The 26,380-nt window shown below is 39.8% G+C and overlaps 3 protein-coding genes across 6 annotated transcripts in view; all 3 read right to left on the reverse strand.

The window, feature by feature from the left end:
- aqr (aquarius intron-binding spliceosomal factor) overlaps positions 1–14,044 on the reverse strand; it is a 57,061-nt gene extending 43,017 nt beyond the window's left edge. For 2 of the 4 annotated variants that reach the window (XM_032501338.1, XM_032501335.1), the window contains exons 1-15: positions 13,936–14,032; positions 13,365–13,466; positions 12,811–12,867; positions 12,451–12,491; positions 12,311–12,346; positions 12,078–12,198; positions 11,758–11,898; positions 10,547–10,615; positions 10,293–10,393; positions 10,098–10,174; positions 9,083–9,147; positions 6,782–6,898; positions 6,540–6,653; positions 6,091–6,194; positions 3,385–3,487 (exon numbers count right to left, since the gene is read on the reverse strand). In XM_032501338.1, the coding sequence (XP_032357229.1) occupies positions 3,385–3,487; positions 6,091–6,194; positions 6,540–6,653; positions 6,782–6,898; positions 9,083–9,147; positions 10,098–10,174; positions 10,293–10,393; positions 10,547–10,615; positions 11,758–11,898; positions 12,078–12,198; positions 12,311–12,346; positions 12,451–12,491; positions 12,811–12,867; positions 13,365–13,448 (1,230 nt within the window). In that variant the 5' untranslated portion in view covers positions 13,449–13,466; positions 13,936–14,032. Of the gene's footprint in view, positions 1–3,384; positions 3,488–6,090; positions 6,195–6,539; positions 6,654–6,781; positions 6,899–9,082; positions 9,148–10,097; positions 10,175–10,292; positions 10,394–10,546; positions 10,616–11,757; positions 11,899–12,077; positions 12,199–12,310; positions 12,347–12,450; positions 12,492–12,810; positions 12,868–13,364; positions 13,470–13,935 lie in introns of all 4 variants that reach the window. The other 2 variants (XM_032501337.1, XM_032501336.1) reach the window with 2 other exon arrangements.
- A 155-nt stretch (positions 14,045–14,199) lies between these two features.
- Positions 14,200–18,087, reverse strand: LOC116670706 (zinc finger protein 271). The gene is made up of 2 exons (XM_032501339.1): positions 17,954–18,087; positions 14,200–17,587 (listed from the first exon to the last, which is right to left on the reverse strand). Exon 2 carries the CDS (start codon positions 16,947–16,949, stop codon positions 14,358–14,360), a length of 2,592 nt encoding a protein of 863 aa, XP_032357230.1. The 5' UTR covers positions 16,950–17,587; positions 17,954–18,087; the 3' UTR covers positions 14,200–14,357.
- A 1,555-nt stretch (positions 18,088–19,642) lies between these two features.
- Positions 19,643–26,380, reverse strand: part of dph6 (diphthamine biosynthesis 6) — a 60,938-nt gene continuing 54,200 nt past the window's right edge. The window contains exon 15 of the mRNA XM_032500652.1: positions 19,643–21,808. Within this exon, the coding sequence (XP_032356543.1) occupies positions 21,690–21,808 (119 nt within the window). The 3' untranslated portion in view covers positions 19,643–21,689. The remainder of the gene's footprint in view (positions 21,809–26,380) is intronic.

Here is a 26,380-nt window from a genome sequence, read left to right on the forward strand (position 1 = left end):
CAGTTAATCTGATGATTATTTTCTTGATTAATCATATTTCTTCTATAAAGCCCAGTTCAGACCAAAGATTTGTGAGGAGACAAAATTGTTTTAGAACATTGCAGGTGAAAGTTGCAGCAAGCTGAAGCTGGTCAAAATGGCAAAAATGGCAGTTTTGGACAAAGGCTCTACAAGTGCGAGGGGGAAGAGGTGGTTGAGCGAGCTAGGGCTATATAGTCTAAAAGAGAGAGCGGCATTAGAACAAAGCAGTGAATCAGAGAAATATTCCACCGTTTCATCACTAGCTTTCGTTGATTGACCAATAGAGTAATAGACAAAATCGGTTCACCAGAATCCACCACTCATTACCTTCATTTAGGTATTTTCTTGAAAAAGCTATGTCAAACATTGCTGGTAAACAGGGAGCTTCTAGTCTGATGGGCCAGTATCTCTCAATTTTATTTCCCTGTTCTAAGGTGCACACAACCATTTTGCTATTGTGTAACTTACCCTTCTGGGAAAAGACATACATTACATAAATTATTTGCTATGTAAACAGAAAAAATATTTCCTTTAGAATATAAACCACCTCATCTATTGAGCTCAACAGTCCCGCCCCTCCTCTGAGAGACCTTGGGTTCCAGATGTAAATTTCTCATTTATTTCTCCAATTGACGCCTGGAAAAATCTGTAAATAAACAGTTTTAGACCATGCCTTAGGCTAACCTGCCAGCTACGTGAGTCATCAACATATAACATATAATTTTGAGTGGAAACATGAACAGCTTCCCGGTATCATCTTGCGCAAGAGCACAGATCAGGTACGGACAGATCCCCCTCCTCACAAGCACGCCTTCCACCAATCAGAGGCATCACTGTGGGGTTGTGGGTGATGAAGTACTTATCTAAGACATTGCGAATAAAAGACAATTATCCCAAAACAAGGTTGGTGCCCCGTGAACTTTTGGCATCTATATGACCATATACAATCGCTTAGTCATGTGGCAGCTGGTTTTAAGTCTACCATCGACGGTTATGATTTTATGGCGTATACTCCAATTGTCAATGGAGAAATTGCATTGTAATTTTACTTCCGGAACCCGCTGTGGGCGGGTTCTGTTCTGCTTTATTGCACAAGCTAAAGTACACAAACTACACTAGCTTATATACGGGCACCGGTCTTACAGCAGCACTGCCTCAAAAATAATGTTTTCTCCTCCCTCAGCATATTTATGAGTATTTTCTCTGCAGCAAAGTAAAACTGCTGTGTGACAGAGTAGGGATTGAAGGAATTTCCAAAGTTAAAAACATTATAATCTTCCACACTGAATTTACAAAAAAACTCCCCAATCCTGTGATCTATTTCTATAGTGACAAGCCTGCCCAATTATATCACTTGAAGTGTTAAAAAGAACATTAGCATAAAAAGAGTTTATTAATATGAAGCAATAGTTAAATGTTTAATATTAAACTAGCACTGGTTCCAGTCCAACAGTGACTTATTTAAGCTTCCACCCTGCAAACGGAACATTACTATCAAAATGTATGTATCAAAGTATTTTATTTAAATCTTAATTTTGACTAAAAGATTTTCATTTTTACTGTAAATGCATATTGGTTCCAAACATCTGTTATTGGTTTCATTAACTACTAGGGGTGCACGATATTGACAAAAAAAATGTGATATTGCGATATTGATTATGAATATAACAATATCCATATTCATTTCAATATTTTTAAACATATATAAAATTACAAAATGTACGGGAAAACGCATGCATTGTAACAATATAGTGCCCAGTGAGACTTTTGAACCTCTCTGTAGTAAGGCTGGACCACAGGGCGGTTGTGAATGAAAACTATTCAGTATATCCAACACCACACTCTGCCTGCACCGCCTTTTATAAAGTTGCGGGACAGCTGCTTCGGAAAAATAAGTGCAGGATGGGATTTGGTACACTTTGTCTAGTTCATTCCAAAGCTTCTTGAAGTCTTGTCTATCCACTGTGTAGATGGGCCTCATATATTTGGCCAAATAATGCATCATAGCATTGGTGATTTCGGTATGTCTGTTCGAGTTGTTCTAGTACTTTGTGTCACTAGCAAAAACACTTGCTAGAGAGGCTTGTTTGGCTAGCCCTGGCGTATGAAAAGCAACAATTTTTTTGGGATGGTATCATGCACTCATGATTTGTTCCGTTTTGTCGTCTCTATCTATTTCTTGATGTTACTCTGTCGAAATATGCACACCAACACGTGGTACACTCCAAGCGGGTTTTAAATCCCACACAACTAAGCCACACATTCGACAAACAGGACACATCGCTCCACAAATTAAACAAAACATTGCGTACTTATTGTGACACTTTCAATACAATGTTATGCATCGTGATGTTGTGATAACGATATTAAGTCAATATATCATGCGCCCATATTAACTACTAAAAAACAGCATTGTTCGACCCTTATGGCAGAGTTCTAGTTCTGTGGCCCCTTCCACTTTAACCCACTCAGTCAGAGATGTTGGTTGTTGGGGGCAACTTCAGGTGCAAACAAAAGAGTCCCCTGATAACCTGCAGCAATCTAATCAGATAATTGTGAAAAAAGCTCTTCTCCATTGCTTTTCAGAGAGGATCTGGGGAGGGTCTGAGTGGGCAATTATGAATAACCGCAGGACAGCCTTGGAACCGCAACTTTGATTAAGAGGTCTACAACACATGTGTGAATGTGTATTGGGCAGACTAGCAGGATAAGGGTCCAGTAGCTTCCCGGAGGGGTTTTAAAAATGAAAATTGGGAGAGCATGGGAAGGGGAACCAGAGAGCACAATCAAACTAGCTTTAGCCTTTCAAGAAATAGTTAAACAAAAAGAAAAGAAAAAAGGCTCTATCTCATCAGCACCGTCTTCAATTTACCCTACGTCACACAAATGGCCACATAAAGCAGTAATTGGATTTGAAAGCAAATTCAAGAGGGACGGGGAGCAGAGAGGGGATACTATATGCATTCCAAGGTCAAGGGCTTCAATTAATGACTTTAAAATGAGAAACACAAAACCTATTATGCTGTAGCGCTGACTGGCCAGTTATTGTTTTGGAAAATAACTGTTCAACAACATTGCTTGTAAAAGGTGCACCAATACCAATTATGCATCTTTTATAATGCTGGGGGACAAGCACATAATGCCTCAAGTATTGCTTCATTCCCTCAAACAACTACACTTTTTTTTTGAATGTCTGAGGCATTAAATATGGTCTAGGATAAATATTTTAATATTTGACGTACTGGAAAGCAATAAGACCATGTTTTCTGCAAAAAATGGTCCTAGTTCAAAACATGAACACTAAGAATTATAAAACTCAGAAACCCACAGGGACAATTTACGGAAAGCAAAGGCTGCACTTACCAGCAGCTCCAGGAGAACCTCCTTCTCATAGGTGGTGTCTTGACCTTCAGGCAGCTCTGGCAGCAGACACAGATAGGAGGCCACCTGGTGGAGCGTATTGGGACTACGGACAAAGATAAGATAAAAAAGTGATTAGTCAGCTAGAAAAGTTGTATTCGCAAATTAAACATTTAGCTGACACTCTTATCCAGAGCAGGGATGACAGCAAACAAATAATTCATACAATTAAATTATAATTGCTGTCCTGGTAATGAGTGAAATGTGAACATTAAGACTGAGAAAGGGACAAAAGAATGTCTACTCATAAACACTATGTACATCATTTTATTGCATCATACTTACAAAAAGAAAAAAATGTTTTGGAACACCACTTCCACTGACAAAGATATTTCAAATGGCGACAATCAACACCACTACATGTGTGAAGATACACAGCCTTATCAAGTTCTTTGTGCTTGTTAGCACTGCGGCACAAAGAAATTCTCTTTGCTCGACACTCACTCCTGCCCTGTCAGCATGTGTTAAGGGGCACACTGATGCGACAGGATTATGAAAATCAAAGCCCATCACCGTCTCAGAAAGCTGAGGCATGGCTCTTTGTATACAGACCTGTTTAATCAGGCTGACACACTGTGACACAGGCAGAGTCTAGTACACAACGAAGGACACGACATGGACACATTGTGACAGCCCTGGACAGATACACGTGGCACTGACCGACTGTATTCGTGTACTTGCATGCATTCTGCTACTTGTGATGCTGCGCTTGGGAAGTAGGGTGGCCATTCCGCCAATGCTGCAGTTTGGTGGCCCAGTGGATGACCTGGCATAGGTCATGTGAACGTTTCTTCCCTTAGCAACAAAACAACAGTGGCACAACTACTCACTCTGAGTAATGAAGATGACTGGACCAGGTCATGACAGACGGCTGAGCTACTGCCAGGGTAAGGATGGGTACATAACAGAAACTGGTCTACAGTAAGTTTACTCTTCAGCCTGAAGGCTTTCTCGACCCTTGTTCAGATTTTGGTAAAGCCATTAAACAGCAACTTTAGTAGGCTGATGTGTAGTTTCCTCACTTAAGCAATGGGCAAACGCTGAAGAACTAATCCACAGAACTAATAACACCCATTATTTTGGTATTTCTATTTGAATGAATGATTCTCTTCAATTTTGCTCACATTTCATAAAGTGATGCATACTCTTTGATCATGTAGTCAGTTCACTTTGGCCTGAAATGACACTCACACAAACTTACATGTTTTATGTAATTGAAAGAAGTGTGTGTGTGTGTGTGTACAAGTGAGAGAATGGGTGTGTATATGTGTGGGCAGACTAAGCAATAATGCTGCGTTTGTGTGTTTGGGGGACTTAGCAGATAAATTCAGAGCGGCGGGTGACTGAGAGCTAAGCCTGTGGGTAGCGCAGTTGGAATAAACTGGCATTAGCGCGAGTTGTTTGGATGAAATGTGCCTCGTTAAATCTGATCGGCATATTTGGAGTTACCCAGGAGCTGCTTCGGTGACAGTTGTGGAGCAGGGAACAATGAAGTTACTGCTATATTCAAAACCCTAATTCTGGGAAAAGGAGCCGAGCTTCTACAAATACATTAAATGGTTCAGCTAAGTCTTTACCTGATTCAGCTCGGCTCATAACCCTCTGCCTGACTCAAAGAAACTTAGTTTGGGGTTTAAAAATGTATAATCCACTACAAAAGTTAAAAAGAAGCAATGGATATTAAAACATTGACTGCAAAGAGGACATTTGTGTTGATCCAACACTGCACCTCAGAGCAATCATGGCAAATGAAGACATCAAATACTGGACAAACAAATACGTTATCAGACACTCAGTGTGATGTAGAGCCAAAACATTCGTGGCTCAAAGACCTTGGGTCAATAATTTAAAATTTTCATTATGTAATCAAAATGCCAAGAATAGGTTAGAAACCATGAAGTAATTACAAGTTACCAATAAATCAATGTCTTTTCACTCCTCTTCACGTATGTGTACTAGTAAAACACACACACACACACACACACACACACACACACACACACACACACACACACACACACACACACACACACACACACACACACACACACACACACACACACACACACACACACACACACACACACACACACACACACACACACACACACACACACACACACACACACACACCAAAGCAAGGGTGCTTTTTAGCTCTTTGGCAAGCTAATATGATCTGACAAACACAGCTGTTCAGAGAGTTTATTCTCAAGCCACTGCAAATCGATTAAATTAATGAGGCGTGCCTCTCTTTCTGGCTGGTACCAGCTGCCTGTTCAAGGGCTCACTAGCTGCCATTTAGCAGGGAAGTCAGGCAGCAACTGTGGTGCTGATGCTATTCTGCAACATAGGACCAAGAAAGGTAGTCTGCATGAGTGCTTGTACTTTAAATGGGTCTTGTATGTTCGGGCCATCAAAAGAACCTCTGCTGACAATTTGCTGGAGGGTTTGTTTCTGTGCAACTCTTTGCCACCAACAGCGCTTTGAGAAATTATGATGTGCTCTCTTATGGACATCAAGTACATACAGTAAGTGCTTGTATATGACACAGAAGGGTAAAAAGTACACTATCCAATCATGCATATCCTCCCACCATGTCCCTCCATCTGGGCACTTGTTCATTTCATGATTAATGTTGATTTGATTTACCTGAGATGCCCAAAGTGTTTCATCAAGGATTCTCGAGTGTCTACTGCTGCTACGTTAGAAAGAGCAAAGTCCTGCAACTCTGGAAAATGAGCAAAAGCTGCCCTCTGCAAGACAAAAAACAGTGCAAAAAGACTGAAGATTGATGTCAAAATACACACCACCACTGTAAAAATATTTTACTCATTATTACATATACTGTATTGGTGTGACAAAGATAATCAACTCTTATTTTTATGGAATAACATTATTAAAATGGAATAAGTACATCATTTTTCATTACATAACACAACACCAAGGATCCTTACATTTATTATCACCACTATGAAAACCAGACTTGGAAGCTGGCAGTATCCTTTTATCTATGATGCACTCTCCCACAACATGAAGCCACGTACCCACTGATGCACATTAATACCCCAAGCGATCAAAGACATATGTTTGCCATTTACCTGCAAGGAGAGGATTTTATCATAGTGCAGAGTGGTCATCTCTTTCTCTGTCAGGGCATTTCCTGTCTGGTCATTGATCTCAAAACCTGTGTAGAACTTCAGCATGTCCAGCAACTACAGAGATAAAACAATGCATGTTTCACATTGAATTGAGAGCAGAGGTGATTTGAATCTCAGTGCTTCCATACAATAATTTCAAGTGTACATGTATGCATGTTGTTGTAATGGCTTGTGTGTTGTACCTGGCAGAAGAGGTGTCCCTCCTTCTCTCTTTGGGTGAGGCTGGACAGGTGGCAGCTGACTACTAAGTGAGAGTCATCTAACACTGTATTGAACCAGCGCCTGGTGGGAAGCAGGGCCTAGACGCACAGGACACCATGTTAACAGCTTTAGATTACATGTATACACAGTTGTGGCCAAAATATACCTTCAAGTTCACACAACACTTGTATGAAACTGGAATGCATTTGGTAACAAACATGTAGGAGGAAATTTTATTTCCGTGGACAGGACTAAAATAACTAAGAAAGATGAGCCAAATTAGCAGAAAAACGTCTGTTGGCCCTCCATCACAACAAAAAGAATCAGGTATTTTATGACCAGATCTCTCAGAAGTCAGGATAATCAATTGGCTCAAGAACTACCACATTTCCCAGCATCTGGACCATGACTGTCCATACATTTGATTGATCCATGATCTTTTCTTGTCTTGAGGTTGTTTTAAAACACATGATATAGAGGCAAACGATAAGGCAAAATGGCTGTGAGATGTGAAGAAGACTTCTTTTGCCATTATTATTTGCTTGCTGTAGCACACAAACATGACATGAAGGCAAGTGTAGAACAATCTGAGTAAAAATAAGATAACAGAGCTGCTTCGGTAGGAATATAACAAAGATATTCTGATGAACTGACAGTCTAAGAGAGTGAATGAATGGTGCACATTCAACAATAAAGGGATCAATCTATCACATTATAAAAGTCAGAAAAAGAAGAACTGTCCAGGAAAAAAACTGGATTGTGAAATAGAATATTAAATGAATATCTGAAACAAAAAACAAATATCTATTATTTTATTCACTGAAACTGCTCTACAAAGGCAGCAGGTGCAGCAAGTGATACCTAAACACCGAGAGAGCAGATAACTTCATATTCATTCAGCCAGCTTTGATCGCAACACAGTCCTGACAGCCGGCATAAAAGTGACATGAAAACAGGGATCTTTTTCCCTGCATTACTTTTCAGGTTGTCATCAGAGAGTGTAAGTATGGATTTCAGGCAACTAAGGCTTTGTAAAAGGATAGCGCTGAAGGATAAGAGATGTCTCTAGAGACAGTTAGCTAGCCGGCCACTAGCCGCTGCCAGGAACAGCAAGGCCGGCCTGTCAGCAGGACAGCCAGATGAAATCTATTGAGCTCCCTCGCTAGAAACAGGAGATCTGGACAGGCAGCAGCAGCCACAATCTTATGTGACATATAGTGTCTTCATTGGCAAGTTGCGACCCTGAAACTCTACGTCAAATTAAATTTTCCTTTATTTCTTTTAAATCAACAAATATGATGAAAGTTCATATCACCCTGACAATGCCAAGTCTTACTGCATAACTGAGGTGACTGAAAATGCACCATAAGTACCAATGCAAATTATACTCTGCACCATGACAACTACAGCAACAAAAACTATTGCTCTCTGTGGTATATAGTAGATGTCTTACAACTAAAACCCTTTTTAAGACCACTGCAGTGCGGCGGGTTAAACCAACGTTGCCGATATAAATGGGCAAGAGGATACTGTTTATACATTAGAGTAGAGCTACATATCAGCCAATCTCAACAACTATAAAATAAACAGACAACAAGACAAGAGTAAAAAGTACTCTTAGATTTTCATCTAACTTGTTGGATTATTTTTTTCATTCAAAACAAATGCATACGTGCAATTGCAGACAAATAAAAATATGGCTGATAGCAGAAAGAATCTGTTTTTTTAAACAACTACAATATGCCCTCTGCTAAGAGTGTATTTTCCCTAAAAGACATTTATCACAAATTTGATGGCAGCAGCTCAACCGCAGTTAAATTAAGAATTTTAAGTGAAGAATGTAAAAACAAGTTGTTGTTAATTTAAGACAGGGATAATACAATGCATGTTTGTATCAACTGCTTCTCCTCAGGTCACAACCCTTATGTCTAGCAGACACTGCATATTACTCCAAACACCTTACACCAGATGTTAAAGCCATCCGACTGAAAATAACCTGTTATACTCCAATCGAAGACTACTGTTTCAAATACTGCATAGCTTTGCAGACAGCACTGTCAGAGACACACTGACCTGAGTTAACTATAAATAAGAAGGACAAAAGGCAAATGAGATACACAGTGGAAATGAGTGTCTGCTTAGTCTGGGTTAAGATTGAGTGCATCATCTTGCACTGTACATTTTAAATAAATCAATAAAATCTAGGGAGATAAGAAGTACAAATGGAAAAAGATTGTAAAAATGTACTGAATAACGCTTTGGAATGACAGGATGTGCCTTACCTCCAAATCAATCATGAGTTCAATAAATCTCTCGCAGTAATGTACTTTGTCCATGGATACAGGCCCTAGTGTAAGGGGAAAGGAAATCATGGAGGTTAGCACTTCACTTCATATCAGGGAACGCATGTTGTCAATGATAAATGCAATCTGACAAGAAGACATGACTATTTGAACGAATAAGGCAAAAAAAGATCGGGAACGAAAACGATGAGATGCAGCAGTGGAAAGGAGATTGTGTAGTTATAACTGAGGATATGAGGACAGCAGATGCATGTGGACAACACCACGGTGCCATGCTGAGTGTTTGAGCCTCACTATGATATACTGCATTGCTAGCACAGCAGCATGCTGAGGCCAAAGCCTTCATTAAGCATGTTAGTGTGTGTGTGTATGTGTGTGTGTACTTAAAGTTGAGGCATGCAGCACGCATTAGAGTGATGTGGATCCTGCTGGGCTTCAGATTGTAATCTACTCTGTCAGGTTTGAATTCTACCTAAACACACAAATACACCGCGTTCTGTTTTTAGCATTCAAGTGGAGGGGGGGGGGGCCTCTGCGTCGACCTGCATTACAGCATAGTAGTTAGTGCCGTTGGCTGTATGGCAGCTGGAGCACATGCTCCTTCGGCGGCTGTACGACTCAGAAAGAAAAAAGGGATAAGTGCATCTAAAACAGTGATGAAAAAGGGCAATATTGTGTTTCATACAAGAAATATGGCCCTGGACTGAAGAGATGTGCTCTCTGACGCGCAAGCTTTAGAAAATCCTAAGTACATTAATCATGCTGGGAAAGGTAGAAAGAGCACATGCAAGACTTGCTGTGGGACCAAAGGGAGAGACACCCAGTATCATTAATTATACTCAATATTTGAAGGTAGAAATCCCCACCAGGGAACACATTTTTTGTATTAAAATAGAACCAGGATCAAATGGTAATTCCTCGTGCCGAAGGAATTAAGTAGTTAACAAAATAACACTATGAAATCCCGAGGGAATACATTTTTTTTCATGTTTACCTGATGGCGGAATTGACATGAGAACTCCAAGAAACTTTTTAATGAGAGCTGAGAGGAAGGTCCTCTCTTTTTTTGCCCTTAGGAGGACACAAAGAAAGCACATCAGAAATAAGGCATAGACACTTATAGGATAAAAAAACTAAATGTCCTAGTCAGTATATATATGAAAAACGCAAGTTAAGAAAATAATATTACTGCTCAGCTGATTCAGCATCCATCTTATCACATTTCTTCTTGATTAGATTCCAGAACTTCTGCAGCTTTGGAACTTTCTTAAGCTCTTGTTGGAGTCTGGACTGCAAACATGACAGAAACAAATCAGTATAGAGTATTTGTCGCACGTCAAGGAGGCAATTCTTTCCAATTAAATTATCAAACAACGTCATTACTTGGTGTACCAATAACCACCAGAACAAAAACCTAATTAGAGTAATAGGTTGACATCTTACTGGTAGGAGGCACATCCACATAGGCAGAGCGATGAGCTGCTGCACCTGCTCTCTGATCAAATCTACCTCCTGGGAAAGAGGTACACAGAGAGAGAGAGCAAGAAAGTTATCAAAATGCACCGTGTATGACATTTTTATTACACTTCAGCCCATGATAAAAGTCTGCAACTAAAATATTTAGAAGGCTTTATAGGATACAATCAAAGTGCAGCAGGCTATCACAGCAGATTTTAAAGTGAGACATCTGCAGTGTGTGGTTTAATGCGGCTGCAGAGGATACAGATGGGTGGGAGCTGACCCAAGTTATAGTGCCTAGTCTACTACTGCCACCTAGTGGACATTACAAACAATAGCCCTAATGTCCACATTTATCTTGACCAAGGTATTTTGGCATGGCTTACATTAATGAGTGGGAAGATATTTTAAGATGGAAGATGTTTGTTTTTGAAATATAACCCTGATTATTCAAATCCCCATGAAAAATCATTGATGTCATATTTAGAGCAACAACAGAATGGTGTAGATGAACACTTTGTCATTTTCAGTATATTTGACAAACCGTGGCTATCCTCCCTAGATACAGATGTTGTACACAGCATCTTAATTATCTTGTTATCCAGACATGCACTAATAAACACTCCAGCCAAGACTAGTAAAGATAGGGCTTACCAAGGACGACTACTTATTTAAAAATAAGTCTGTGTAACCCAAGTTTATTAGACAAACCATCTTACTAGGGCTGGGCAATACATCAATATTATATCGACATTGATATATGAGGCTAGATCTATACATTTAGATATTGTTGTCGTTTCCTGTAACTTTTGCATTACAGTAAAGCAATGTAATTTTCTGAACTCACCAGATTTACTAGCGGTTTTATTATTTGCCTTCACTCGCTTTCTCATTGTATCAACATTGTTGGTGAATGTTTATCAAAACTCTTATTGTGTTAATATTTTATGAAAGCACCAATAGTCAACACTTTAATATTGCTGCAATATTGCCATTGATGTATTTAGTCAAAAATATCATTACTTTAAACCGTACATATATTGTAATTAATAAATTAGCCGATTACTCACTACTCTACGTAGGGGCACGAAAACAAACCTCCCTTATTGACCCTACAAGCAGCAGCATAATAATAATCTAAGTTACATACTCCTCCACTGAGTCAAGGCATTGAATATCTGTTTAGTGGTACACACCAGACTGTTGAAACAGTGGTCCAGGAAGACCAGCAGCACAGTTTGTTCCTTCAGAGTGAGGCAAGCCTTCTCGTCTGCCAATGAAGCTTCCATCACACATTTGAAAAAGAATGGGAAATGGCTGGGCTCCTTCTTGAACACCTGATGCACACAATTCAAAAAACAAAACAATGTCATTGATAGCCATCCATTTAAAATGGTAACTGTAGAGATGGTAAATGTACAGGCTTAAAGTAACTTGTGTAAGTATGATCTCTTCAGAAGCTGGTGGTCACCATGCAATGACACATAGCCTTAAAATGAGATACTGCATTTATTACCTCCCAAGCTGGGACATTTTCTCTGAACTTCTCGTTGACGATGCAACAAATGGACATGAGGTAGGCATTGCTGGACACCTTGGGAGCGTAGTTCACCCACAGGTAGTTCTCCAGATACTGGCTGAAAAATGAGAAGATAATGTATGAATATCTTCCCACCAAGTTGTTTCAACATTTTGTGTTCATTAGCTGCTTCGTAAAAAGAGGGAACAGGAGGAATTGATGTATCTTACCTGAACTCAAGCAGCATAATTTTTCTGATGGCAAATCTGAAAGCGTAAGGGAAAGAAGACAACAGAAAGATTAATAAGTGTAACATGTTTATTGGATTAAACATAGCATTTTAAGGAAGATATGCTATACATTTACTTACTTGGACTTGAGAATCTCTTTTTCATAAACATCTTCCATCACCTAAACAAAACAGAAAAGAATGTTAAAATTATTTGAGGTTAAGACAAACACGGAGGACACCTCATTACAAAAAACACATGTGATTAGTTAATTGACTGGTGCACAACTTAGCCATTTTATTGTACACAACCAAAACACACAACTAACATTTTGATAATATATATATATAGAGAACAGAAATATATAGAATAGAAATAGTATATAAACATGTGTTTGAAACTTACGTTGTGAAAGTATATACACACACTTTATATATATATATATATATATATATATTGACATCTGTGGATGTCAAGATGCAGCAATGAATATAACTCACCTTAGGGTCAAAGGGTAGTTTATTCTTTGCATGTGGAGCCCAATATTTATTAGCCAACTGAAACCAGAAATAAGAAAACATCAATAGTAGTAAAAATGACAGCACAAACATACAGAAATCCATAAAGCAACACAGAGGTTGGTACAAAAGATGCATTACAGGGTGGTGTATTTGTGGAAAATGTAGAGTTTCAACTATATATATTTTTGTGTTGTTTAGATATACAGTGTATTATTCTGGTTTAATAGTGAACTACCTAGAAGGGAAATGTCTCCAACTTAGATTGAGACTCTACTAAAATGAACATTGTGTGATCCACAGCACAGACTCAAATCCTCTGTCACATGTACACTCCTCCCTCTCACATTAGTAATTTTTGTATGTAGTAGGACCTTCTATGAAAGCATAACACAGGTTCACCTAACAGACATAGCTAGATAAATTACGAGTAAATCAAAACAAAACTGACTGCAGCGTGAAAACAGCATGTGAAAATGTATTACAACACACAGTACTGGACCAGCACACGTGTGGTATACATGCACAATGATTACCTGTGTGACATATTCTGCGTTAATCTGAGACACAGAAGGCGCAGCCGCCTTTTTAGCGGGGGTTTGTTTCTCCATGGTGGTCATCTGAAGCAGATACAATGATGACTGACAGAAAAAGAGCAAAATACGATATTGTAGGAAAGTAACCGGAGCTACTCATTGATGCATACAGGCTTTGAACTTTGCTATATGAACTGAACTACGATTGGAAAATACGGAGCGACTATTCGCAAGAATGGTGCTGAGAAAGTTAGCTAGCTAGGACAAAAACTTCATTAGCGTAAGGTAAATTGAATTGGTAAAGGGTTTGTGCACTTCCAAACATTACAAATCTATACTTTAACATACATATTAGTGATATACGTTCCAATAACGTATTATTAACACAGCGTGGTAAAACACTAACATTAGTAACGTTGAACGTTAGCTAGCTGTTATACAATATCAGGTGGTGAGCTAAGCTAACGTTTATTAGCACTAAGAGGCTGCCTCCGAAATAACGTTTCATAATGTTACTGTTAGCGCCATGGCATACACAAATATATGAAAATAATCAATTAATCTCACAAACCTTTGTTTTATTTTAGCATCAGTGTAACTGCCGTTAGACGGTTGGTTGCGCATGTACACAACCAACGCGCAGTGTGCGACTCACTTCCTGAATGGGTACGTCCCTAAAATCGTCCTTAGGTACAAAAGCAAATCTTCCGTTCCTATTGTATACGTTGTTAAAAACAATTAGTCTTAAAGTACGAAAAGGCTATCATAAAATGTTAAATTAGATTATAATATAATTATAATTTTGAATTAAATTCAACAAGACGGACCACAAAAGACCATAAGAAAGACATTTAATTCATGAAATACAAAGATGTAAAAATATTCAGTCCATTATAAGTCCATATTATACATATATTTTACATACAGTATACACAAACATCACACTGACAAATCATGATAATCATACACTGCAAAAAAGTAACATGTTGATAATCAATGAGTCAGCCGGTGTGTTGTGACATGTGATGACTGTCTGAATGTTTTGCCACAAATGTCACACCTAAACGGCCTTTGACCTGTGTGAATGAGATAATGCCTTTTGAGTTTAGAGGGAGACACAAAATGTTTGAAACAAATGTCACAACGATACTTATGGGCTGACTCTGTCATTTTAGGTTGAACATTGGTTGAACAAATATGTTGCTTAAGATTGTTATTGCTCTCAAAACTTGCAGAGCACTTCTCGCATTCAAACACAGTTATTGGTTCACACCAGTAATTGTCTGGCTGCCTTTCATTCTCAACCACATAACTCACAAGTTTATCACTGCGCAGCTTGTTGCTATCTGAAATAGCCATAACTCCTTTAGGCTGACATGGTACTTCTACATTACGTATAGACGTACCATCATGCTGGTGTGACAAAGGTGGGGCTGCTGTGTTTTGATTTTGGACAAGTTTATTTATTTCAAAGGTAAGTTGAGAGGGAAAGGAATAACTATACTGGTCTGTAGCCAGATCATCATGGTCTCTCTGCCTTTTCTCGGATTCTTTTTTTTCCTCTTGTAAGCCCACATCTGGCACTGCCAACCATTCAGTGTTTATTGCCTCTGACCAATAAGATAAATCTTCATCAGTAAATGAGCCAACACTGGCATGTGACCCTGGCTGCTCTTTTGTTGCATCTACATTCAAATCTGTACAATCAGAAAGGGTTTCAATGCATTTATCCTGGAGATGGTTGATATTTTTAATTTCTCCTTGAATATCATGTGAACCCTGTCTGCATCTGTGCTCATGAACTTTTAGAAGTCTACACTGTGTGAAGGTTTTGCTGCACATAGTGCACTTGTATGGCCTTAGCCCAGAGTGAGTGACCAAGTCCCTTGATAGCTTAGATGGCTTTGGAGATGTGTTATGTTTCCTTTTTTTACCAATTACATTACTATTTTTCTTAGAGTTTGTCTTAAAGAGACTGTTAACTTTTGTAACAGATATTTCACTCCTGGTGCAGAGCAACACTTTCACTCCATTGTCTTCAGCATCATTAGAATTTGAAAGTGTAGTGTCTGTGTTCACAGAGCTATTCTGTTGTGGGATATGGACACTGACCCTTGGGAAAGGCTGCTGTTGTCTATTTGCTTTCAGTTTTCTGCTGTTTCCCTGTAGATTGACTAGCCTGGATTGTTTTCTCTCACAGTGAGACCTTTCATGAGTTTTCAGATATGACGCTTGCCTGAATGCTTTCCCACACAAAACACACTGAAACGGTCTCAGGCCTGTGTGTACCAGCTCATGCCTTTGTAATTTAGAGGCACTTGGAAAACACTTTAAACACTGGAAGCACTTGTGTTGAACGTTGCCTGGAAGACGCATTGACGTAGCGGCCTGTTTCCTTTTCACAGTCACTTTTGAAACCTTTTGCACAACCTCATTTTTCTTTGAGATATGTGGCAACAACTTGTTATTGGATTCTCTGTTATGCTGAATAGTTATTATAGAAGGACTCTGATTCAGGTGTTTTGCAGAGACTACATCAATGCCAGTGTGTGTCTCAAAATCATTCTTATGTAGTAACATTTCCTGTTCCGGGACGTTTGCTGCAGTCCTTGTGTTAAACCCACCTATGCGAGAAGGCGGCCGATTGATATACAATGATCGTTGCTTGTGATATCTAGACCCCAGGTGAGTGCGACAATGGACCCTCAGGTGTGTTTTCTGACGGAATCTCTTTCCACACGTCTCACAGCCAAAGGGCCTTTGGCCAGTATGAGTCATCATGTGCCTTTGAAGTTTTGATGCAGATGGAAAACATTTTAAACATGCATGACACTGATTTAATGAGTACATTCTCTGCTGCTCATTGCTGGCATGGTAGGCTTCCCTTTGCTGTTCAGCTGATGTAATTAACACAGAATCCTGGGAAAGGGAGTCATTGTAGTCGCTGCGAGTTCCACTCCATGTTTCTGGTTTAACAATGATGTTCAAGTCAATAGGGTCTGCATGCCTGGGTTCAGGTAAATGTTGTATTGTTTCCGAATCAGACATATTCACATCATTGCTTTGCTCGGAGGTAGAACTTCCCAATTCATTGTGGTTCCTATGAATTTCATGATGGCGTATTAAATTAACTTCCAACTGAAACGACCTGCTGCAGATTATGCATTGGAACGGTTTCTGGTCTTTATGTGTTACGTGTTGCTGCTCTTGTTTTTCTGACTTGATTTCGGTTTTGTTCCGGTCCTGCACATCATTCACACTTATTTTACACTGTAGCTCCAGTTCCACTGAGGAATTCCCAGGAGTGTGATGGCTGGTGGGTTGTAGTTGAAGTGACGACTGAGGCTGCAGACATGTGGTTTTTCTGCTGTTAACAAACTTCCCTTTTTTCCTTCCAGTGCCGGCAGACAGTGAACATTTTTTTGCTGTTAAATGGGATTTCAAGTGTACCTTCTGTCTGAAGTCTTTCAAGCAGATCACACATGAGTAGGGTTTCAGCCCCGTATGAATAAGGAAATGCCGTTGTAATTTGGATGGTGAGCAGAATGTTTTGCGACATTTAGGACACTGGTGATTCAAAGTCATTTTGCTTCTGCTGGAGCTCAATTCTTGTGACTGCAGGTTCTCTTTCAAATAAGCCTGTCTAGCCTGACTCTCTGCCCCCCCCTAAAATTATTCTTGTTTAGTATGAGCTGACTTTGCATGTGTATCCATTTTGGGCATTGAAAGCAGCTGTGTCTGAATTTGCAGAATCAACTTGCTTCTGAGGTACTGGACCCATAGAATTTCAGATACTGCTCTGAGTCACTGAGGCATAATTTACATGTGGCACATAAAGTATATTGTTAGATTCCCAGTCTCAAGAGAAAGGTAAAGTCACAATTTTGCTTTTCCCACTCTGGCTGGGAGGCCACAAATGTTGACACAATCAAAGGCATAAAAGTGTAATTACCATTGCCAAGTGTGTTGATTCCTTTGAATGGAATGAATTGCCTTGAATGGTGGAATCCCTGCAAGTGCGTTTTTAAACGATCAGACTGCTTGAAGGCTTTTCCACAGATTGTGCAGTTGAAGGGCTTCTGGACAGTATGGATGAAATAATGTTGAAGATTGCATGGCGAAGGGAAAGATTTTGGAGAGGTCGGTGGTTCAGGTCGCTGATGCTTATTTAAATCACCACCTTAGTGATTCTTCTCCCCTTAGTAGCGATCTTCTCATTTGACCTAGAGCAAAGCATATGGAATTAAAACGTAACGCGAGCATGAAAGAAACGCCAATCAGCGTAACTGATACATAAATAATGCAACTAACTTCGCTATAATTAACATTGAAATTATGTCTTATGTTTATCTTCGAAAATCGAACCCCAATTACGTTTAATATGTATAATGTTTCAAATATAGTTCCATAGTAGACCGTGCATTAATTACCATAACCTTAGCTAGCTAGCTACATATAACGTTAACTAACACCACCAGGAATTTGACAAAGGAGTTAACAATATAGCTACACTAACCAAGATTAGCAGCAAACGTCGGAACAGGCTAACAACTCTTTGCTTCGAGGGAGTATAAGTTAAAAGTACTTACTTTATACGTTTGAAGTCCTATTACAACTAACGTATTCATTATGAGCCGACAATGTGCCTTGTTAGCTTTCTTGCTAACGCTGCTAACGACGTACCCTGGCAACAAGCATGTACGTCTCTCAAAATGTACGTGGGGAAACAAAGGTTTAAGATAAGGTTCCTATCCGTGGCGGACCTGCAGATGCGGGTATACGACATACCATGGATGTTATTCTCGCGATGTTTAACATTGACGAAACGGAGGCTATGCAAAATTCTTACAGACCTATATAGTGTAAAAAGTAAGTCCAATATTTATGCATAGGCCTATATTTTACCTATCCATATGGCTCCATAATTAATATGCATTCTGAGTGTAATATCGCCAGAGTAGGGCTGTCGAGAAGTGTTGTAAGCAGCAGACAGGTGGGCTCACAGTCTTCCCCTGCAACTGAGTGTTTCTCTAATTTGACATGTTATGGCCCTTTTCACTCCTCATTTAAACCATCCACCCCCTCTGATATGGTCCATTTGCTCCTTTATTATTGTTTTTTTTTTTTATAAATGGATAAACAAGTTCTGAGTTCTGAGCTAAGGGGTTGTGTTGTTTGGTCATGTCAGTGTACATATATATATACCTCATGGTTTTGGCAGCAAAATATAAGACCATTACCTTTCAGAGGTAACTGGGAGATGACCACATGATTCCATCTTGCATCTAGCTTTAGGGTTTTGGTCTAGTGAGTAACCGCAGGTTTTCAAACCCAGTTGGATGTACTTCTGATTCTATTTTTCTCACCTAAATCGACAAAAATGACTCCCAGCTGATTTGATTATTGATTGCCATTCAAGAAAGTTTACGAAAGATGGAATGTGCATAGCAAAATATCCAATCATAAGTCTTTACCTAATACTATAGAAATTGAAGAATTTTTTTTTTTTTTTTTTACAATAACCATCATTAACTTAAAATACATAACCAATTAAAATAGTTAAAATTTAGAAAATAATTCTATTGTAAGTATATTTTTGTCTTAACATGGTCATGGAACATTGAACACTGAACCAAATATATCAGTAATCTATTATAGAAGAGAGAAAAATGTTAAATATTTGCAGTTCTACTGTTTAATTTTTAATTCATAAATTGTTTCACTATAATATAAATAACTAAAATCACTATATTAGTGAAAATACCATGCACTTTCATACTTTTAAATGGCACCGTTTGTTGACCACTAGAGGGCAGCAGACACCGCTCAATAGCATGCGATGGCTTGCCAGTTCAGATGATAGGACAAGTTTCATTTAGTCATTGCTGTGACCATGAAGACATGTTTCACAATGTGTCAAGGGAAGAAAACAATACATTATGAAACAAAAAGGATGGAAATATGCATACAAACAAAACCATAACCACTGAGGCAAACAGACCACAATGTCAGGAGGCGTCACGTGCAGCAAGACCGCTCCTGAGCTGGGCTCCCCTACTGTAGCCCGCTGCTATGGGGAAAGAGAGTCACACACATCAGCCTGGTTAGCCTGGAGGAAGAAGCACACAGTTAAAGTCCATGTGCAAGGCCACAATGACAAGAGCCGCAGGCTTTGTACACTGTGCACAAAGGACAATGTTAGCCACAACAGCCAGTCTGTTTGCAGAGCGGTTGCAGGTCAGCTTAAAATGTACATTTGACAAAACACATGAGAAAACTAAATGTCACCCTGTCTTTATTCATTTTGTGAGAATACACAGTGGTAAAGACACAAAGAAATGTTCGCCAGAGGCCATCACATCAGCTATGTTGAGGTTGTGATTATATATATGTGGCTTTGCCTGTGTCTGTATGAAAACACGCAAACTGAAAGACAGAATGTGATGTTTACATTGTGATCGACAATAACTTGTCGGACACTGAAATTTAGTGGCTGATTTCCTCCTCTGTGTTTACTGAATGTTGTCTTGTATTTTTGTGTTTTCTGACATAAAAGTCCTTTATATATATAAAAGTCATTTAGCCAGTGTTCCACTAAATAAAAAAGCACATGCATTCAAAACTCAATACAGAAACAACAGGCACATGCCGAATGTTAATAAGAAAGTTAAATCCAGTGCCTATATTTAATTGAAATACATTTCCATTGACTGGTGTGTGGTTTTTCTTCATATTCATTGCTCAATTTGAACAACCCCCCCCCCCCTCAATCTTCCCTCTAAACCATTGTTTATCAGGGAAGACTGCTGAACATGCATGTTTACCCAGCACAGTGTTGTTCTGCAACACTGTGCTTGGCATTCAGACTGTAACACACATTAAGAAATTTAAGGAACCAACAAAAATTGACAAAGAAAAACCTTTTTTGATTCATGTCTTTGTCAGCTATTTGTGTCATTGCCAAATCTGTGGCTACACCTACATTTATTGAAAACACTGAAATATAATCAAATATTTGTCGATTAAATGTATGGGTGTTTACCTGACTGAAATGTACAAGTACATAATAAAAGTACTTTATTAAAAAATACCCGTACCTTAGAGCTTATTTGACAGCTGCATCATTCAACAATTCTGTAACTCCCCCTGGTGGGGCCATTTAAAACCAAACGGGTGAACATTAACACACTGTATATTTATGGGGCTTGCTCGCTCTCATAAATAATTGCTTGTTTGTGTTTTTCAACCCTCAATAAAAATCTTCAGGCTCTATTGGCTGCCTCTATTGTTCAATTTTTGATAACAACAATCAAAACAACATTGCGGGTGGTGAAGATCAATAGCCAACTCCACACTCCCGCCATCACAAGCGTGATGAAGAGAATAGCCGGAGTGAAGATGCATTCCAACTCAGATCATCAATATGGTTCATGATCTTTGAGAAAAGAAATGTTCCAGGAGCAATAGTTAATAGTGTTATTTTCACAATGTCCATTGACAGCACACACACACGCACACACACACGCACACACACACGCACACGCACACACACACGCACACACACACCTGCCCTGCAGCTGTGTTGCAGTGTCCCTCTCCTATTAACCAGGTTGCCTTAGAATCAATAGAAAACATAAAGAGCCTTAATCTTTTCAGGTGCTTGGTGCTGATTGCCTATTACACAATAATAACACACCTTGAATCCCATGAAGCATGAGAGGGAGAAACACAGCCACCTCATCCATACACATTACACACTCTCACAAACCAGTCACACAGTAAATCTATAGGTTTACAACTGAACAGATGGTGTCAGTGGTGGCGCTAGGCCTTTATGAGGGGTGTTAGCTAACGTGGTGAGAGAAATTCCACCAGAAACAGTGGGATATCAGGGGATACAGTTTATCGCCTTGTGGAATGAGACACTGCTGGTGTCTCTTTTTGTAGACTACGGTCTCCAGTCTTCTGGTATGTAGCTTCAGCTAATAGAAGTTCCATGAGACTTGTTTCCGAGGCAGAGCGACAGCTGCTGCAATATACAAGTCCAGAGGACGACAAAGTGAATTATTGGCCTAAGTTCTGGGATATGAAGTGTAATAAACACATCATCACAACCGCACATCATCAAATAGACAAAGCTTTACATTTCAACAATCAGCAGTGATAAACAGTCAACATTAATGAGCAGTTATGCAGTTTTTATTTTTCACATTCACTGATGTCCTGTTGTAAGTCATTAGGATTTGGGTTTTTGGACTGGAAAAGCCCCTCTGAATTCCGGTCCTATGGATGACTGGAGTCTGGTTGTTGATTCTGGCTGTGTTTTTATAAACTGAGCCAGCAGGACAGGTGGAGGATCTGGGAATCAGGCAAGTCCAGGACTGGAACCAGGGCCATGGACGGACTGGACTCTCCTAGAGAGCTTCTTAAACTTTCTTCAAGTCCTGGCGAGTAGAGGTGGGGTGGGAGATCAGGGGGTGAGGGGTAAAAAAAAAAAAAAGAGCGATTAGTTTCATGAGAACTTTGGCTGGAGTTGGACCTTAGGTTTTCATTTAGCTACTGGGGCCTTCCCAGGACAGAAACTGCACTTAACCCTTCGACCAGCGAACGCAGACCTATTTACAAATTATTGGCATTCTTAAATCCATGGCAGATTGTAGCCCCCTCCCCAATTTAACTCCCTGCAGTGCAGACATATGGTCAGCGAGGACAGAACTCTAAACTCACACACACAGCCATAGACAACCAAACACATACACACAAAAGTACGGGGCGGGGAGGGAAGTGTGTGTGTGTGTGTGTGTGTGTGCGCGTGTGTTGGGGGTGGGGGGGAGCAACCCTGCCATGCCCTTTTGGACAATTGAGCAGCTTGTTAGGGGGATCTAGTGCAATGGATCCTCTACTCCTGTTGTGTTGGGATGTTAAGAAGCTGTGTTGGGACTACCTCTCAATTTTACAGTAGCTGAGAGATGTTGTTAGTGTGTGTGCATGCGTGTGTCTGTGTGTGTGTGTGTGTATGTGTATGTGTGTGTGTGTGTCTGTGTGTGTGTGTGTGTGTGTGTGTGTGTGTGTGTGTGTGTGTGTGTGTGTGTGTGTGGCTGGACTACAGACGGCCAGTGGACATGTGAGAATTCATTGAGCGTCTCAGAGCCTGCTCTTGATGACAGCCTGTCTATTTAGCAGCGGCCCGCTGGGATGTTGCCCATTCCCTCCTCTGCTCCGTGCACTAATTGGACACAAGTGTTCCTGTCTCATGGTTGACTGTCCTGGCTTATTCCTTCTGATTTAAAAGCATGTAGGATGGAACTTGGGTGTGGTCACTGTGGATCTGACATGGTTAGAATAGAGTTACACATCCAGGAAAGTATGCTGTCTCACTTTTGTACCATCACTATTGGAACTCAATCTGTTTTTGTTCCATAAACAACAACATCTTCGTAATAGGATGTATATCAAAATGTAATTCCCGAGCACTTATCTTGAGTGTGAGTGGAGAAACACAAACCAATGCTATTTTAATAACATCTACTAGTACTGCAGCACCACAATGTGACATTTATGTAAACTTGTAGAGAGAAATTAGGACAGAGAAGTTACGGGAGCAGTTCAGCACTATTTCATAAGCCTCATTCTGTTTCCTTTGAAGCACACGCAGCACGCCACACATCCTTACAAACAGCCCACACACCCTAATTAGCTAATATGCACTACAGCTTAAAATACCCCCACTGAACACAGGCCTTTTTTGGAGGGCATAAAAAGCCTAAATATGAGTTATCAGAGCATGTGGTGCACCCTGGTAAGCGGGATCCTCTGGAGATGGCTAGCTGACAACTGAACGAGCTAGGGAGATCACAGACAGAGGATGGTTTTATTAAGAGAAGAAACACACCCTTCATCACACCTTGCACACTAAGCCTGTTTTATGTCACAATGTTTTAATCTTTGTACTAACAGCAGGCAACAGGCAATAATTGCACTCTCTCTTTGAGAGTCATTTTCAGTGTCTGTGTACACAGACATTCCTGCTTATGCATGAATGAGAGACATAGGGGGGGGTGAAGGTGACTTGAGTTACCAGGCAATTTTGTGTTCTTTTGTCTTTGTGAGGGAAAAGCGAGTAAAAACACCAAACGCTTTTCTCCAATCCCTATAAATGCTTCGGTAAAATCACACAAAATCCTATGAATTCTTCCCATCCCACACCCAATCCCCATCCTCTAGTCTCTCGGCCCCCCTTTGGGCTACACAGGGAGCCTCATTGGGAGGCCCAGTGGACAGAGGCTGTAAGATTGAAAAAGCCATCACATTAGCAATGGGATGGAACTAAACCATCTACCCAAGAGGACCAGCCATTGTTCTGACTCACAGCAAACACACAGGGAGCTGAAAAGGCTGCTGTTAAATCTCTTTTTTCAAAACCACACTATTACTAATGCCCACAACACCACTTTATGCTAAACATCGACAGCCATTTTTGTTCAAACTGATTAATATATAAATATTGTAAGGCTAAGAGAATAGAGGCTGGTGTGTAAGTGAAGGCGGTGGTGAAAAGGAGAGAAAAAGGGGGTTCCTGAGAGGAATGGTTGATGCCTGCTGGGCTTAAGGGGCTTTTAAGCAGTGCCCAAGGCCCAGAGCCAGTGGCTTTTAGTTGTGCTACACTTACTTCCATACTGGTCAAAATAACTGGTAATCAAGGTGGAAATTAGCAAGTGTTGGCTCATGAAAAGGGTGTGTGCAGTGGAGTAACGAAAAAGAGAAACAGAAAGCTTCCTCACCTTTCTTTAAAGCAGCCATAATCAATAATTTTATAACAACGACAAGTCACACGCCTAATTGTATGTGAAAAGAGGTGGCTTATTGTCTTTGGGTTCAACACAACGTTGAACCCAAAGACAATATTGCCCGACTACAGTTTCCCTCAACTCTACAAAGATTTACACATCCTTTAGTTAAATGTTTGGTTTCCCGGCTTAGGATAGTACTATTTTGTTAGTTAATTCTCACCGGTCTCATAGCAGCTACTAAAAATTAAAAAGATTAAATAAAAACACTGCACACTACCTTGCCAGCAGCAAACAGACAGACAGTAAACACAAAGTGAACATTGTGGAGCATTTAGCTGCTAATGACTTCAGATATTTTCCTCAGGAATTGGTGCAGACCAAAACAGAAGTTAAAGGAGAGTGGGTATTGAACTCATTCATAAGACGTATACAAAGACAGCTTCCAATAAACGCTAATGTGGCTCTGTATCTGCTGAATGTGTAAAGAAGCAACTGTTAATAATGAAAAATCCCCATTTTAAAACTTAAAAACAAGTCAATGTTTAGTTCACAGTTAGTTTCACCTACCCCAAGTGGCCATAATCAGTAATTGCAGGTTTAAATTTATGAGGCACCCTTTTTCTTTTTAGTATTAAAGCAAAGACATCATAACTTATTTGATTTTGACCTACTGTTGTTTTAAATAGTGGATTTCTTTAATCACAAGATCTTATTTTAGTCCTTCTCTAAAAGTTGAGGTTTTAGTGGAGTTGCGGGGGGCCTATCTTTGAGAGAACCTTTCTATCGTAAGTAACAAGTTGAGACAAGATGTTTAAAGGTTTCATTTGGAGCATATGTCATGTCTATCAGCTGTGAATCCTAACGCAAGTAACCCAAGGGTGGGATGGGGGTGGGGGGGGGTGGTTCAGTCACATTTTGCTCCAGAGTTGTTGTCTGTCTGCTCCGCTGACAGCAGCAGTTGTGAGGCTGTGACTGCTAGCGCCAGAGGTGTTACTTTTCCTCCTTTGACTTTTTGGATTCATCACCCGATGAGCATAGGCTGTGACCCATAAAAACGCCCATGGGTAAGCTTCCGGGGCTTGGCTGTGCATGCAGGGTAAGGTAACAGATTCCAGCTCAATCATGAGTCAGTAAATGGTTTAAGGGGAACAGTCTGTGCAGTCCATAATCAAACAAACTTACATTTCAATGGTGAAGATTGAGGTTGATTTTGCAAAAAGTTAACTAATGACCCAGTACCACAGTTGATGGTTTCTATTGAGAAAAACTAACATTTTGGAGTACACTATAGAGAAGCTTCAGTACAGTACATTTTGATTTCAATTTTACTATAATATATGCGTACATTTAGCATTTATATGCCATATCTACAAATTGTTACCAATTTTGCATGTAAGATTTATATTTGAAATATTTTAACAAGATTCCTTCTAATTGCTCGTCGCTCCTCTCTATTGTGGATAACGACAGAAGAAAAAAATGACATGCATCATATATCATGAAACGGTGTTTTATAACAATTATATAATTATAAAACTAATAGCACTGTTCGTTTTGTCATGCATATCAACACGTATTCAAAACGGATCAACCTTTTCCCCATTCATCACTCGTAACCGTAATTTCACGTCCTCTGGAAGATGAGTTATGTCAAAGCTAAAAATGACAGTAAGATGGCTGGTTTGGCACAGATTCAAAAATGTTAATTGACTGCCTTAGCGATGACTTGACAACTGAGCCTGTGTGATCGATGTGCTCGTCGCCCTTTTCCCTCCGAGAGAACATCTCTCAGGATAAAACAAACACCGTTCCACATTTGCCTTGACGAGAACCTAGAATCCGGGGAGCAGGAGATGGTGGCGTATAAAAGTGTAATGATGACAAAAGACTGTGCCAGCTGCTCGGGTTACTGTACACAGTGCCGACACAACAAATGGTTTACAATAATTAAAAACAGGAAGAAGTGGAGATCCTCTGGAGAGAATGCTTCCTAGAATATCTTATGGAGTTTACTTAACCAATGTCAGCTCGAACTTTCTTTGAAAAGAGACTGGAGAGAGAAAGACGGGCTGTCACTTTGTTTCCATTAATATAGTGATGTGGAGGTTAACTTGCAATAACAGCTAAGTTTCCTATCACTTGTCAATCGAATTATCTGAAGTTCTGTAAAAAAACTCATGCAAATAAAGCAAGTGGAAGTAAGTTTCCATCCAACGGCTTTAAAGC

This window comes from Etheostoma spectabile, chromosome 20, assembly GCF_008692095.1.
Source record: "Etheostoma spectabile isolate EspeVRDwgs_2016 chromosome 20, UIUC_Espe_1.0, whole genome shotgun sequence".
In the NCBI taxonomy this organism is placed as follows: domain Eukaryota; kingdom Metazoa; phylum Chordata; class Actinopteri; order Perciformes; family Percidae; genus Etheostoma; species Etheostoma spectabile.